This window comes from Populus nigra, chromosome 19 (assembly GCF_951802175.1).
Source record: "Populus nigra chromosome 19, ddPopNigr1.1, whole genome shotgun sequence".
Classification (NCBI taxonomy): domain Eukaryota; kingdom Viridiplantae; phylum Streptophyta; class Magnoliopsida; order Malpighiales; family Salicaceae; genus Populus; species Populus nigra.
The window spans coordinates 7,619,613-7,631,810 of NC_084870.1; the positions used below are offsets into that span (position 1 = coordinate 7,619,613).

General features: G+C 33.2%; 2 protein-coding genes across 2 annotated transcripts; both read right to left on the reverse strand.

The window, feature by feature from the left end:
- Positions 1-888: 888 nt before the first annotated feature.
- LOC133680153 (AT-hook motif nuclear-localized protein 28-like) lies at positions 889-1,779 on the reverse strand. Its single transcript, XM_062102972.1, has one exon. It carries the CDS (start codon positions 1,777-1,779, stop codon positions 889-891), a length of 891 nt encoding a protein of 296 aa, XP_061958956.1.
- A 7,237-nt stretch (positions 1,780-9,016) lies between these two features.
- Positions 9,017-11,276, reverse strand: LOC133680457 (uncharacterized). The gene has a single exon (XM_062103419.1). It carries the CDS (start codon positions 10,668-10,670, stop codon positions 9,354-9,356), a length of 1,317 nt encoding a protein of 438 aa, XP_061959403.1. The 5' UTR covers positions 10,671-11,276; the 3' UTR covers positions 9,017-9,353.
- Between the last annotated feature and the right edge of the window lie 922 nt (positions 11,277-12,198).

Genomic DNA, 12,198 nt, shown 5'->3' on the forward strand with positions numbered 1-12,198 from the left:
AAGAAGCCTCGAATAAGTACAATATATTTTGTACTCATGCACTTTTAAGTACATTCATGTTAGGCTATGGTTTCATAAGTCCTAACCAGTTGTAATGAAAACCAGTTATCATGTGAAAACGAAGATGGATCAAATGGGTTGTTGACCATGACAAAAAAGAAAAGATGACTCGGTAAGGAAAGCTACCAGATATGATAATAGAAATTCAGTCTAGTTATCTAGCTAGGCTATAGCCTACAGCACTAGTTGACAGCTTTGGATAGAGTTTCTTGCTTCCATTCAGGCATATCTGCATGTGAGCTTTAATTGCTTGGGAGAAGGTGAAAACTCGGACCTTTCCCATGGGGTTTAAGGACCCCTGGCATTGAATTCCCAAAGATCTGACGTTGGCATCAGGTCATTGGCTGCAGAAAACAACATAGTAACAGTAGCCTAAACCATTGAGGGTTCTGCACCACCTGCATGCAAATGCCACCCCTCCTCTTCAGGATTACAAAGAAATTTACAAACATACTTGTGAACCAGATTAACTTTTAGAGAAATATAAGAGCATATATCCGCCATTGATGCATCAACAAAACTACACCAAGGAAAAGAAAGGGTTCGTGTCCATAGAAGCTTCATAAATATTAGAATTAAGAAGGAATAGTCTAAAATTAGCAACAACCACCAGACAACAAAAATCCAAGAACTAGAACAAAAGCTAGACATCCAGGGAAAGACAAATCAATTTAGTTGAATTTGTAACAATAAAATTCTCGAACTAAATTTCACTTTCTTAAACATCACCCAGACAATTTTGTAAGACTAATTACCACAAACTGCAAGTCATCTAACTCGATTTTGCACCTAAATCCTTGCCCAAGAAAAGTGAACATTTTATTTCTCCTAATAAGATGGACGCGAGGGAGGACCCGGCCAGTGCATAATTTCGGGAGGAGACATCTGGCAATTGGCTGGAGTTGGATTAGCCACACCATAAACAGCCATGGACATGCCAGTACTAACGCAAGACTCGCTTGCAGGACCACCACCAACACTAGGTTTAGTCTCTTGGTCAGCCTCATCATTCTCACCTGGTAGCCTGTGAAACGTAGGGTTCAAGAAAGTAGCTGCCACCACCACAACTTGCGTTGCAGCTATCACCTTTCCAGCCACTATCCCTCCAAAAACCTGCCCTTGTGCCCCTGCAAGAGATATCCCAAAAGAAGAACAAGAATGCACTGCAGAACCAGGAGGAGAAGAAGCGCATGATGCTTTGTTTGTTGCGAGAGAACCAACAACAGAGCCAAACAATGCAAGCAAGTTAAACGGTCCATGTAGAGATAGAGAAGGAGTATGAGAAACTGGGTGGCGAAGAGTAACATTAGCAACAGACCCAGTTGCACTTATAACACTTATGCCCGCATGGTTTCTACGAGCAAAGTTGACGATGGCTTCGATTACATCAGAACCAGCGGAGATCTCGAGGATGGCTGGTTTCATGGAGGATTCACAGTCTTTGGTGATGATAATGGGTGGTTTAGGCCTGTTTTTTGAGCCCGGAGGTCTGCCTCTTGGCTTTCTCTGGATCTGAACTGATTGGATGTTGTTATGGTGGATGTGATCATCAGGAGAGGTATTGTTGTGGGGTCGACCAAGTCTTGATGGAGAGTCTGCAGTTACAGGAGTGGCGGAGAGTGTAGGGACACTTCTTGGGCTATGATCGGAGGAGGAGTCATCAGAGGTGTGGGAGAGTTCTCGAGAGAGAGAGATTGCGCCTCCAAAGTGATCTGCCATTTCATGGGGAGAATTTTGTTGAGGATGAGAGAGATAGGGAAATGGACGGAGCCAGGAAAATACTGTTTCTTCAATGTTGTCTTATAGTCAGCAGGGTCTTGAGTTGTGGGACCCCGAAAATTTTGTAGGGATACAATGGAAGGTAGGTAGGGACACTTTTTTAGAGAGGGAAAAATGCAGCGCACCTGGATAGGAGAAGACATGAGAGGGGTGAAAGCTTTCTAAAATGTGGGGTATCATTTTATAGTGGGGACAGTCCAGGCAACATTACAAGACCAGAATTTGTAGTCTCTCGAGGCAGCCGGGTCCAAGTTGACCCGGCGGACCGACTTGGGTTTTAAACAACGGGGTCATGGTGTGAAATTATTTTATAAATTATTTCTTAATTTTATAATATAAAATAATTATATACAATCTAAATTCATATAAATTATTTTTTAATTTTTCAATGTAAGATAATTATAATATATATTTCATGTCTTATATTTTTTTATAATTTATTATTACATGAATTATTTATTGAGGTTTTGATATATAATCGCTATAATATACTTTATGATTTATTTTTTATATTTTATATTCAAATAGATTGTTTTTTAACTTTTTTATATAAAATAATTTTACCATACTTCATACCTCATATTTGTTTATAGCATATATTTACATGAAATATTTTTTAATTTTTTTAACATAAAATAACTATATTACATTTCATTCTTTCTATTTTTTTAGTTTAATGTGGGTGTCCGGGTCAGCTTGCGCGCATCTCGACTAATTCCACGGGCCATGAAGTTAACGACCATGTAAACCTCCAATGGCCATCATATGAGCAGCTACAGGACTCGAACCTGAGACCACAGAGAAAGCAAACATCTTGATCTCAAGTTTTTATCACTGGACCATCACCTAAACGATTCATTCTTTCTATTTTTTTAATAGCATACATTCATGTTCATATGTATTATTTTAAAAAAAATATTATATAAAATATTAAAATCTCACATTTCATCGGAACAACCCCGAAACTATGATTAATAACTATGGTGTAAAACATCATCGGCGTGGTTATTTCCCGCTAGGGTAGAGAGAGATACTGCTACATTTTAAAGAATTTTTTTTTTTGATTTACATGGGGTGTTTGGGCCAGCTTACGCACACCACGACTATTTCCCAAGGCCCACTAGATATTTTAAAGAATTTTATTTCCCGTCAAGGTAGAGAGAGATGCTACTAATAGGATGTTTTTTTGTAAGGATAAACCTTATTTTGACTTTTCAATACTTCACGCAGATTTTTATGGTTTTAAAATTCACAATGTTAATTTTCTAATTTTTTTTATAGTTCCAGTTTTAGCTCTAACTATTACATAACCTGTTTTTTAAAATTTGATTTTTGAGACACATTACAGCATTTACGAGGACTTGAGAGGAAGAATAAATAAGAGAAAAATAATACATAAATCATATTTTGTTCAGTTGTATTTATTTAGTGTTATTTACATTTTATGTTCGTTCATGTTTCACAAATCCATGAAATATTTCATTCTCTTTCCATTATTTTTCGTCTTCTGCGTCTTCTTTTTTTAATTTTTTTTAACAATTAATTAATTAGATTCATTGTCCGGGTCTTGATCACAATTAAACCAAATAACCATCAAAATGTTTCCAAACCCACTGGTTAAAAAATGTGAAGTTGATATTTGTAAATATTTGGAGACTGTTTGTCTTTGTGATTGTACCATGTTTTTTTTAATTATTATTTTTACTTTAAATTTTTTGGGGTTTTTTTTATTATTATTTTGATGTACTAATGTTAAAAAAAATAAATTTTAAAAAATAAAAAATAAATTATTTTAATGTATTTTTAAGCAAAAAATACTTTAAAAAACAAACGTTTTATCACAATACCAAACACTATTTTAAAAGGATAAATATTTAAATATTATACAGCATTTCATGTTTTACCCTTGAATAAATATCAATTAAAATATATATATAAATTAAGTGAATTGGATACGAGCACATGTTTTTAACGATTTTTAAAAACAATTTGGCTCTGTTGGAGAATAATATAAATCATATATTGAAGCTTCACCTAATAGCTCAAACTATTGGGTTGAGATGGTTTTTTGACATGGTATCAGAGTCTTGATAACCAAGCGATCACGAGTTCGAATCTCACCATCCTTATTTATTTTATAAAAATTAAACATAAGGTAATATGGGTCTGTGCAAGTTTCAAGTCTAGAAGGTTTTCACTTGAGGGGGTGTGTGTTAGGAAATAATATAAATCATATCTTGAAGTCTCACTTGATAGTTTAAGTTATTGGGTTGAGATGTGTTAAAGAATAATATAAATCATATCTTGAAGTCTCACCTAATAGTTTAAGTTATTGGGTTAAGATAGATCTCTGACAGGTTCACTTTATAAATACTATTCTGAATTACTGGATTTATGAAACTCCTTTGAATTCTATTTTATGAATTATACGAGTGAATTCTACGATCCAATGTTCTGCAAAACCCAACATATTTATTCGGACATCGAATTTGCAACATTTAGCATTCTTTGGAGGGATGATACGTAGTGTTTTTTTATATATATATATATATAATTTTATTTTTACCACCACTATAAAATAGGATTAATGATGGACAAATGTTCAAGAAATAATTAATAATATTTTATTGGTTATTATTTGAGTTTATTTATAAAAGAAATAGATACAAAGAAAACTTTATAATACTAGGAATTATATTTGATGCAATCGTATCCTCTATGTTGCCTTATTTTAAAGGTTTAGATGTAAAATTACGAAAGCGAATAATTTAAATTACTCATAATTAAAGATGACACCGATATTTTAAATTTTAAATATTGAAATCAAACAATTTTAATTTCTCAGTTAGTATACGCATCCATCCTCTTTTGTGAGGTTTGGTTTATTTGCATAGGTATTACGATATTTTGTTTTCATGCTTGGATACTATCTTAACGACATAATTTTCAAACTATGTTTTTATTGATATTTTTGTAATTAAATAAAATTAATTAAAAAAATGGTTAGATGGGCTGATCAATAACTCTCCAGGGCCACGAATCAAGCCTTAAGATCTAGCCTAAAAGCTAAGCTGGGCATCCGAGACACCAGCACCATGCCGCTACAGAGAACGCAACTATTGTTTCTCTACTTTTTCTGCTACTGAGCCCAATATGGAAGTGTGGCTTAAATAGATAGCGATGAAAATTCATCTATTTTTTAATTGTTTTAATGTTTTGATGCTAAGAATAAAATTTTGTAAAATAAAAAAATATTATTTTAATATATTTTTGAGTGAAAATTATTAAAAAAAAAATTGCTAGCATACTTCTTAATAGTAATACTGTGTTACCTTAGATTTTTTGAACACTGTTGATTGAGAAAGTGCATTTTCAAATCTGCTCATGAAAGCAATAAAATTCTCGTCGTAATTAAAAACATTTTTTTTTAGGATTATCGCTGGTTAATACTTAATAGCAATAGTAAAAAACCAAAAGAATGGTAAAGCATGTTTCGAATTAATCACCTCTCTAATCATGAGGGGTAAGAAGCTTGATGGCTAAGGGTTGTAAGAGTTAGGTGCAGATTATTAATTAATTAAATAAATAAATAAAAACACACCAGCATTCAGAGTAAGATGACAATATATATATATATATATATATATATATATATATATATATATATATATATATATCACATTGGAATATATATACAAGTGGCACCTTGGATTCCTACTATTTCCAAGTCTTATAGGACCCTTTTTAAACGTGCCTTGTATATTTATTTTGAAGAATATGCACAATGTGTGGAAAAATGGTCTAATCTGCCCCACCATTACAATGATATCCACCAAGAAAATTTGTGGCTTTAACAAATATCGTGATGCTTTTCAACCCTTGATCATGACCTACCTGGGAATTATTTCTTCCATTCTCCACGCACAAAGTGATATATACTTCAAAAATATCTCCATCATCTACTTGCATGCATGAATCCAGCAAATCACTCCAGCTTATAACATGAGGGTATCCTCAAATCTTCTTCTTCTTCTTCTTCTTAGGGTTCTTGTTAGGGTTATTGAGTCTGGTATATATATATGGAAAATAAAGGGGCATGCAGAGGTCATATGAAAGAACAGAGTTAATAGCGTTTTATTTAAAAAGAAGAAGAAAGGTTAAGTGCTATAAAACAATTATATACCACGTTAGACCTCCACACAAAAAAAAAATTAAAAAAGAAGTTTAAAGAGAAAGTCAAGTTTCTAACCACTTTGATTATTAATAAAAACTGCCGGTGATCCTGAGATGCTTCTAAGGATTACGTACTAGCATTGATGAGTGCTAGAAATACGTGACCACTAAGCAAGATATATTAATTAACCAAAAAGGAAAAAAAAACTAAAATGATGACGCTTTCAATATTGTAATGATTTGTTTTTGTTTTTTTAACATTATATTTAATAGATATTGAAATTTATGATTAGTTGCCTTTATTTTTTATATAATTATTTTAATTTTATGATTTGTGATATAAGTTTAATGAGTTAATTAGATGGGCTCGAGTTGTTTTATTCAGGTTTTTTTATATTAATTTTTTAAAAAATTTATTATTTAATAATATATTAATTAAAAATTATATTTTATAATTTATTTTATATTTATTTATTTTAATCTTATAATTTAATTCATAAATTTAATAAATTAACTTGTTAAATTTTTTTATATTAATTTATTTTCTATAAAAATTCTCGATTCTCATAAATTCTTTTGATAAATCTTTATTGCGATCAAGAAACAATGCTTTAGCTTCGGACAGACGTTATTGTTCAATCATTGGGGACAAATTATTGGAGGTGACTTGTACACTATTGAAGAAACTAGAGCTTAATTTAATTCAATTATTCACTATTGTTCAATTATTAGTGAACCCCTATGGGTTTATATTTGTTTTCGTATTAGCACATTTAATTTAATTCTATAGAGCATTACGCCCTGATTTGCATTAAAAAAAAAAAAAAACTAGAGCTACAGTATTGTATGGTGTCTCCTCTCAACAAATTAAGGAGGCAGGCCAATCTCCTATATATAATGCTTCATTCAGGTTGTCAATCTCTTATCAAAGTGCAGGACTGATGATGATTATCTGTCTGTGTTGCGAGGATAGTCTACTTTTAGCATCCAATTCTCAGGAATTGATCTGTAGCAGGAGAGAAACACAGTAGAATTACGACTCATTGCTTAGCCAATATAGTCAAGTATGAGTTTCAGGAAACTACCCTTATGGAGGACGGACGTGTTTCCATGCCTATACTCCATCTTTGTATGAAATCCAGGAAGAAGAAGCTGTCTTGCTATGGCAGAATTCGTACAGGTTCCATCTGTACATTATATCCAGAATACGTACGTGTCTCTTTGAAGTTTGAAGAGTTTACGAGCTTAAATTGTAGTAGAAGCTTTAGATAAATGGTAATGATGTAAACATTGTTTTTAACACATTTATAATCATTTTTTTTGCTAATATAAGAAAAGGGGCCATTTAAATTTCTTTATACCGCCCAACAACTGGATTAAGACAAATTGCGAAGTATACAACTCTAATAGAAATGGTTTATATAAAAAATTGATGTCACTTTAATTATCATCCTTTACAAGTTGAGATTTAAAAATGTTAATGAGGTCAATCTTGAACCGATCAAATTAAAAAATATTATTTTAATAAAAATAATTAACTTAATTTTTTATAAATTCTCAATCTAGATCTATCAACTAAAAATGTTAATTTGATTTGTGTTTGATAATAATAATAAAAAACACCCGTATGTTAAAAAAACTAAAAGCTCATGTGAATATAAATAGGGAAACATCTCAAATTTTGTTATGAGGTTCTCAAAATGTTGAGAAAAAATAATGGTGTTAATGCTTGATTATCATTTTTTCATTTTTGTTTTTTTTTTTAATTTCACCCTTAAAGTTTTTTGTTCATTTTGATTTAATCATTTAAAAATAAGTTTATTTATCTTTGAATTTGATGATTTGTTACATTTGACTTGATACGAGGCTCTTAAGATATTCAGAAAAAATTATCATGTGTATAACTAAAACTTTAAGGAGTAGATTTAAAACAAAACCAAATATCCTTTTTTTTCAAATTAGGAACTAGATTGAATTATTGCACGTAAAATGCACGCCAATAACTTAAAAAGGTCATAGAACTGTGACGACGCATACACAAACTCTAAACACGACCACAAATTTGATCAATGAAGTCATCATGACGAGGGCTTTTTACCCGGGGGCATATGAAGACAAATTACCTCTGGTGTGGCTTCAATAACCTTTTAATTTTTTTCCCACTTTTTTTTTCTGTCTCGTCTCCTTGGTTTCTACATCTAATGCTTTTGATGTTTTTTTATATCAAATTTAATTTTTATTCTTTTTTTTTTAGCAACAATGATAGTTTGTTTTGACAAAATTTTATGTTCAGTAAATCATGAAATAATATTTAAAATCGTGGATATGTGAGATAATGTGAAATGAAAGAAATATTAAAAAAATGATAAAAATGCATCTTGGGAGGAAACACAATCAAATTTGATTGCAATATCTACCCACAATGCTTAATTTTTTCTTTTACTTGACTTTTTTTTTTAAATTTGATTCTTTAATATTAAGTTGATTTTAAATTAAGTTTGATATTTTGTTTTGTTTGAATTTATAAAGAGTTATGTGATTTTAATAATAAATTTTGATGTTAAATTAATTCCATTTGAAAAAATAAATTTAAATTTTTAATGGTAAAAAAAATTAACAATGCTCTCACTTTTTTTTTAACTTTGAGAAAAAAAATTGCTCTTTCCTATATTATAGCGCGGGGCAACAAAATAGTCTACTTTCTAAATTTATCTCCTGCAGGTCGAAGAAACTCCAAAAGAGTTTTCTTTTAACAGTATTTAAAATTAAAAACTTAAATTAAAACATGCAAAAGCTCATACTTGTTGTTGATGAGAAGCTGAGAAATGAAAAAAACCCATCAAAATTAACCTTATCACATACTAGATGTATAAAGAAGAACTGAATAGCAGCGAGCAGGGACAAGCAGATTGATGCACAGGCCTGCTTGTCGTGTAGCCACAATCGTTCTTATCTAAGATACACAAATATTTAATGACTTGAAACCCATCAGGCAAGGCTGGCATTGCCCAAAATATCATAACACTTTCTATATATGTAATCTTACAAATAAAATTCTGTGTTCTCAAGCTGCAAATATATAGTACAGATGCTACAGAGGATTCAAGATCCCCTTCTACATCATACAAGTCTTTGGCAATTCTTCAATACGGATACATTTATTCTTGCATAATTTGAAACATGTGACATATTAGAAGAAATTGTAGTGATATAATAGAGAAGCTAAACAAAACTAAGGTTATTGATTTGAGTCATAAATACCACCGAAGTAGCCGATAAATTAAACTCCATTTCCTGATGGAACAAAGCTAGGTAACATGCGCAGCAGCAAGGATTATTGACTAGAAGAATGCCCGGCTACCATAAAACACTCGACCTCCGTCCTTCTTCTTCTTCTCAAGCTCCAGTTCATTTCTGTGACTTTGAATCACGTCACCGCGGTCCTCAGGTTCCGGTTTGTCAAGATCCATAGGTAGCTTCATCTTGGCCAAAGATTCTGTGAATTGTTGCATGCTCCTCATGTACATGTCTACTATTTGCTGCTGCATTGCAGACTGCTCGGCCTCAAGATTGATGTTTCCTAGTGGAGCTGAAAATACTTGACCAAATTTAATAGAACTCATGTTTCCTTCCTTATTGCTCTCCTCCTCCTTGCTTGTAAAATTTGATTCCTTTTCATCTCGGACTTCATTTCCCTTCTTTGAAGTTGGAGTGTCAGGGCAAGCGCAGGAGTTATGATTAGCCACTGTGGTGATCAAAACGTTAAGAGGGTTTGATGATTGACCACCTAAACGAATCTTTCTCTCAACTGAATCGGAGGAATTTCTGTCATCGCTCAGGCTTGTTGTCGTAGAGCTCAAGAAACTGGAGTTTTGGGTGCTGCCATTAGGAGAACCTGAACCTCCTTGATTTTCCTCGGAGGAATTTGTTGTCATTTCATAGTCATGAACAGCAGGTAGTGGAGAGGCACCAAGGTAAAGAAAAGAGCCAGGCCTGGAACCCATGCCATCAAAATACTCTGAGACCATTTGCTGATTCTCTCTAACAACATTGATATCAGGAAATTCAATTCTCGAATACTCAACTGGCTCCAAAATAACCTCCGATATCTTTCTATCAAGAAGCACAACCTCCGATGATATTGACGAGTTGGCAGCTGTTGCCGAGGGCTTAACAGGCAAAGATGTGTTTAAGGAAAGAGACAATTGGACAGTGCCAGCTGGAGAGTGAAAGAGGTCAGTGGAGGAGAGGCTGTAATCTTGAGTCACCTTTCCTTTGCCAGAAACTTGTGAAATAGGGACCAAAGCAAATCCTAGAAGCTGATCCTCCATGTAGTTTCTAACTCTACTAAGCATCCAAATTTCACATTTGAGGACTGCATCAAGTTGAGTGAGTTTCATCATGAAGTTTTCATTGAATTCTGGGTTTTTTCCGCCTCCATTGATAATTCTAGTTGAAAGGGTTTCATCGGGATTATAAGTTAGAGAGAATTTTGCATAAACATCTTGGTTATCATAGATACATATGTTGTGAATATTCCTGGCATGATGAACATAGATTTCAAGAATCCCGGAGAACTCAGAATCGCCATCTGCATCGACCATCGTGTTTGAATTTGGATTGTACCTGAACCCAGTTGATTCATTGAAAGAATCCATCAAAAGAAAGTTAATTCTTCAATGTGATGCTTCAAGGGAGTTTCAAGACTATATCCTATTTGGTTCAGGTTTGGCGAGAAAGCTCCTATATATGAGAGAACAGAACAAAAACAGGGCTGACACGAAGAACAATCTATGCATCAGTGATAAGGTCTTGTTCCTATATGAGTATCACTGAACTCTTTCAAGTAGTTTTAGAAGATTAGTGAATGGATTTGGTAGTAGGAAGAATGTTTTGAAGGGGAAGAAAATAGAACAGAACAGAGCAAAACAAGGAGGTTTCAGAGAGTTAATTGATTGCTTATAATGCACTGGAAGCCTTTCTCTCTAGTTTCTATATCCTTTCTGGCTTCTGGCTTGTGTTGGCAGCATCGATCCATGAATTCAAGGAAAAGACTGGAGATAAAAAGAAAAGAAAGAGGAGACAGGCAGAGAGAGAGAGAGACAGTGGAATAAAAGAGCTTTCTTTGTGCAAGTTGAAGAGGTAGGTGTGGTAGTAGGTAAGAATCAAAAGAGAAATCAAAAAAAGATGGTGATGATGCTGCTGCTGCTGCTGCTGATGTTGTGGCTTGTTTTCGCATGCCACTTCTTCTATTCTTTTTCTATAGCAAGTGGTGGGTGAGGGATTGAGATTTTTGAAGGCTTTGCTTTGCTTGACATTGCAGCTTCCACTTCCAGTGGACTTATTTTGCTCAGCTGATGTAATTGGAGGTCCCACCTTTTGGCCCCACTCTTCATTATCCCTCTCTCCACCTATCTCCCTCTACAGATGCTCTCCTAAGCTTCAAGACAAAATAATCCCTTCTGTCCTCCCCTACTTCGTTCATGGCTTTATGGGAAGAAATTGTCTCCATGATCCCATACCACCATGATGTAGAAAACGTAGCAAATGGTTCAGTAAAACGCAGAATAATATATTAAATAAAAAAAATAGAATCTATTATATAATAAATATAGAACAAGGTATAGAAGAATTTATGTTATAGAATCTATGTTATAATAAAAAAAGGTGCCAGTGAAAACATCTATAATTAAGAAATTTAATGAACTATATGATGCATACAAATTAATTACCCTTGTAGAATTCCTTGGCATCAAGGGGAAGCGTACGAGGATAACTAATCACATATATATAAAGCACTTCAAGCAAACTATTCAAATCCTCAACTGCTTCGCTTGAATGCCATTTTGTAGAGTAAAAGTCATCTGAGGGGAAGCTTCATTGATTCACCATGTATGCATGGTCAATCCTAATCTTGAACATTAAAATGATATGATTGCTCTAATTCTGGTACGTGTATACTAGCTTGCCTAATTAAGTTTGAATGGAACTATAGATGATCTGATTTTCCACGCCAGGTCTCCATCCATAGCACTAAAATCTAGCATGAAAGCTCTCTTGGTATTTATTGGATTCAGGTGGCAAGCACTTTTAACCGGGTACTTGACTATCTTGTATAAATCATGAGTTGATTTCCCCAATTTCTAATAAGATCGGCTGAAGCTTAATTACTCAAGAAATTAGGTT

Bases quoted from the DNA above. Each gene is read 5' to 3' on its own strand.
- LOC133680153 (XM_062102972.1), bottom strand. From the start codon at position 1,779: ATGGCAGATCACTTTGGAGGCGCAATCTCTCTCTCTCGAGAACTCTCC.
- LOC133680457 (XM_062103419.1), bottom strand. From the start codon at position 10,670: ATGGATTCTTTCAATGAATCAACTGGGTTCAGGTACAATCCAAATTCA.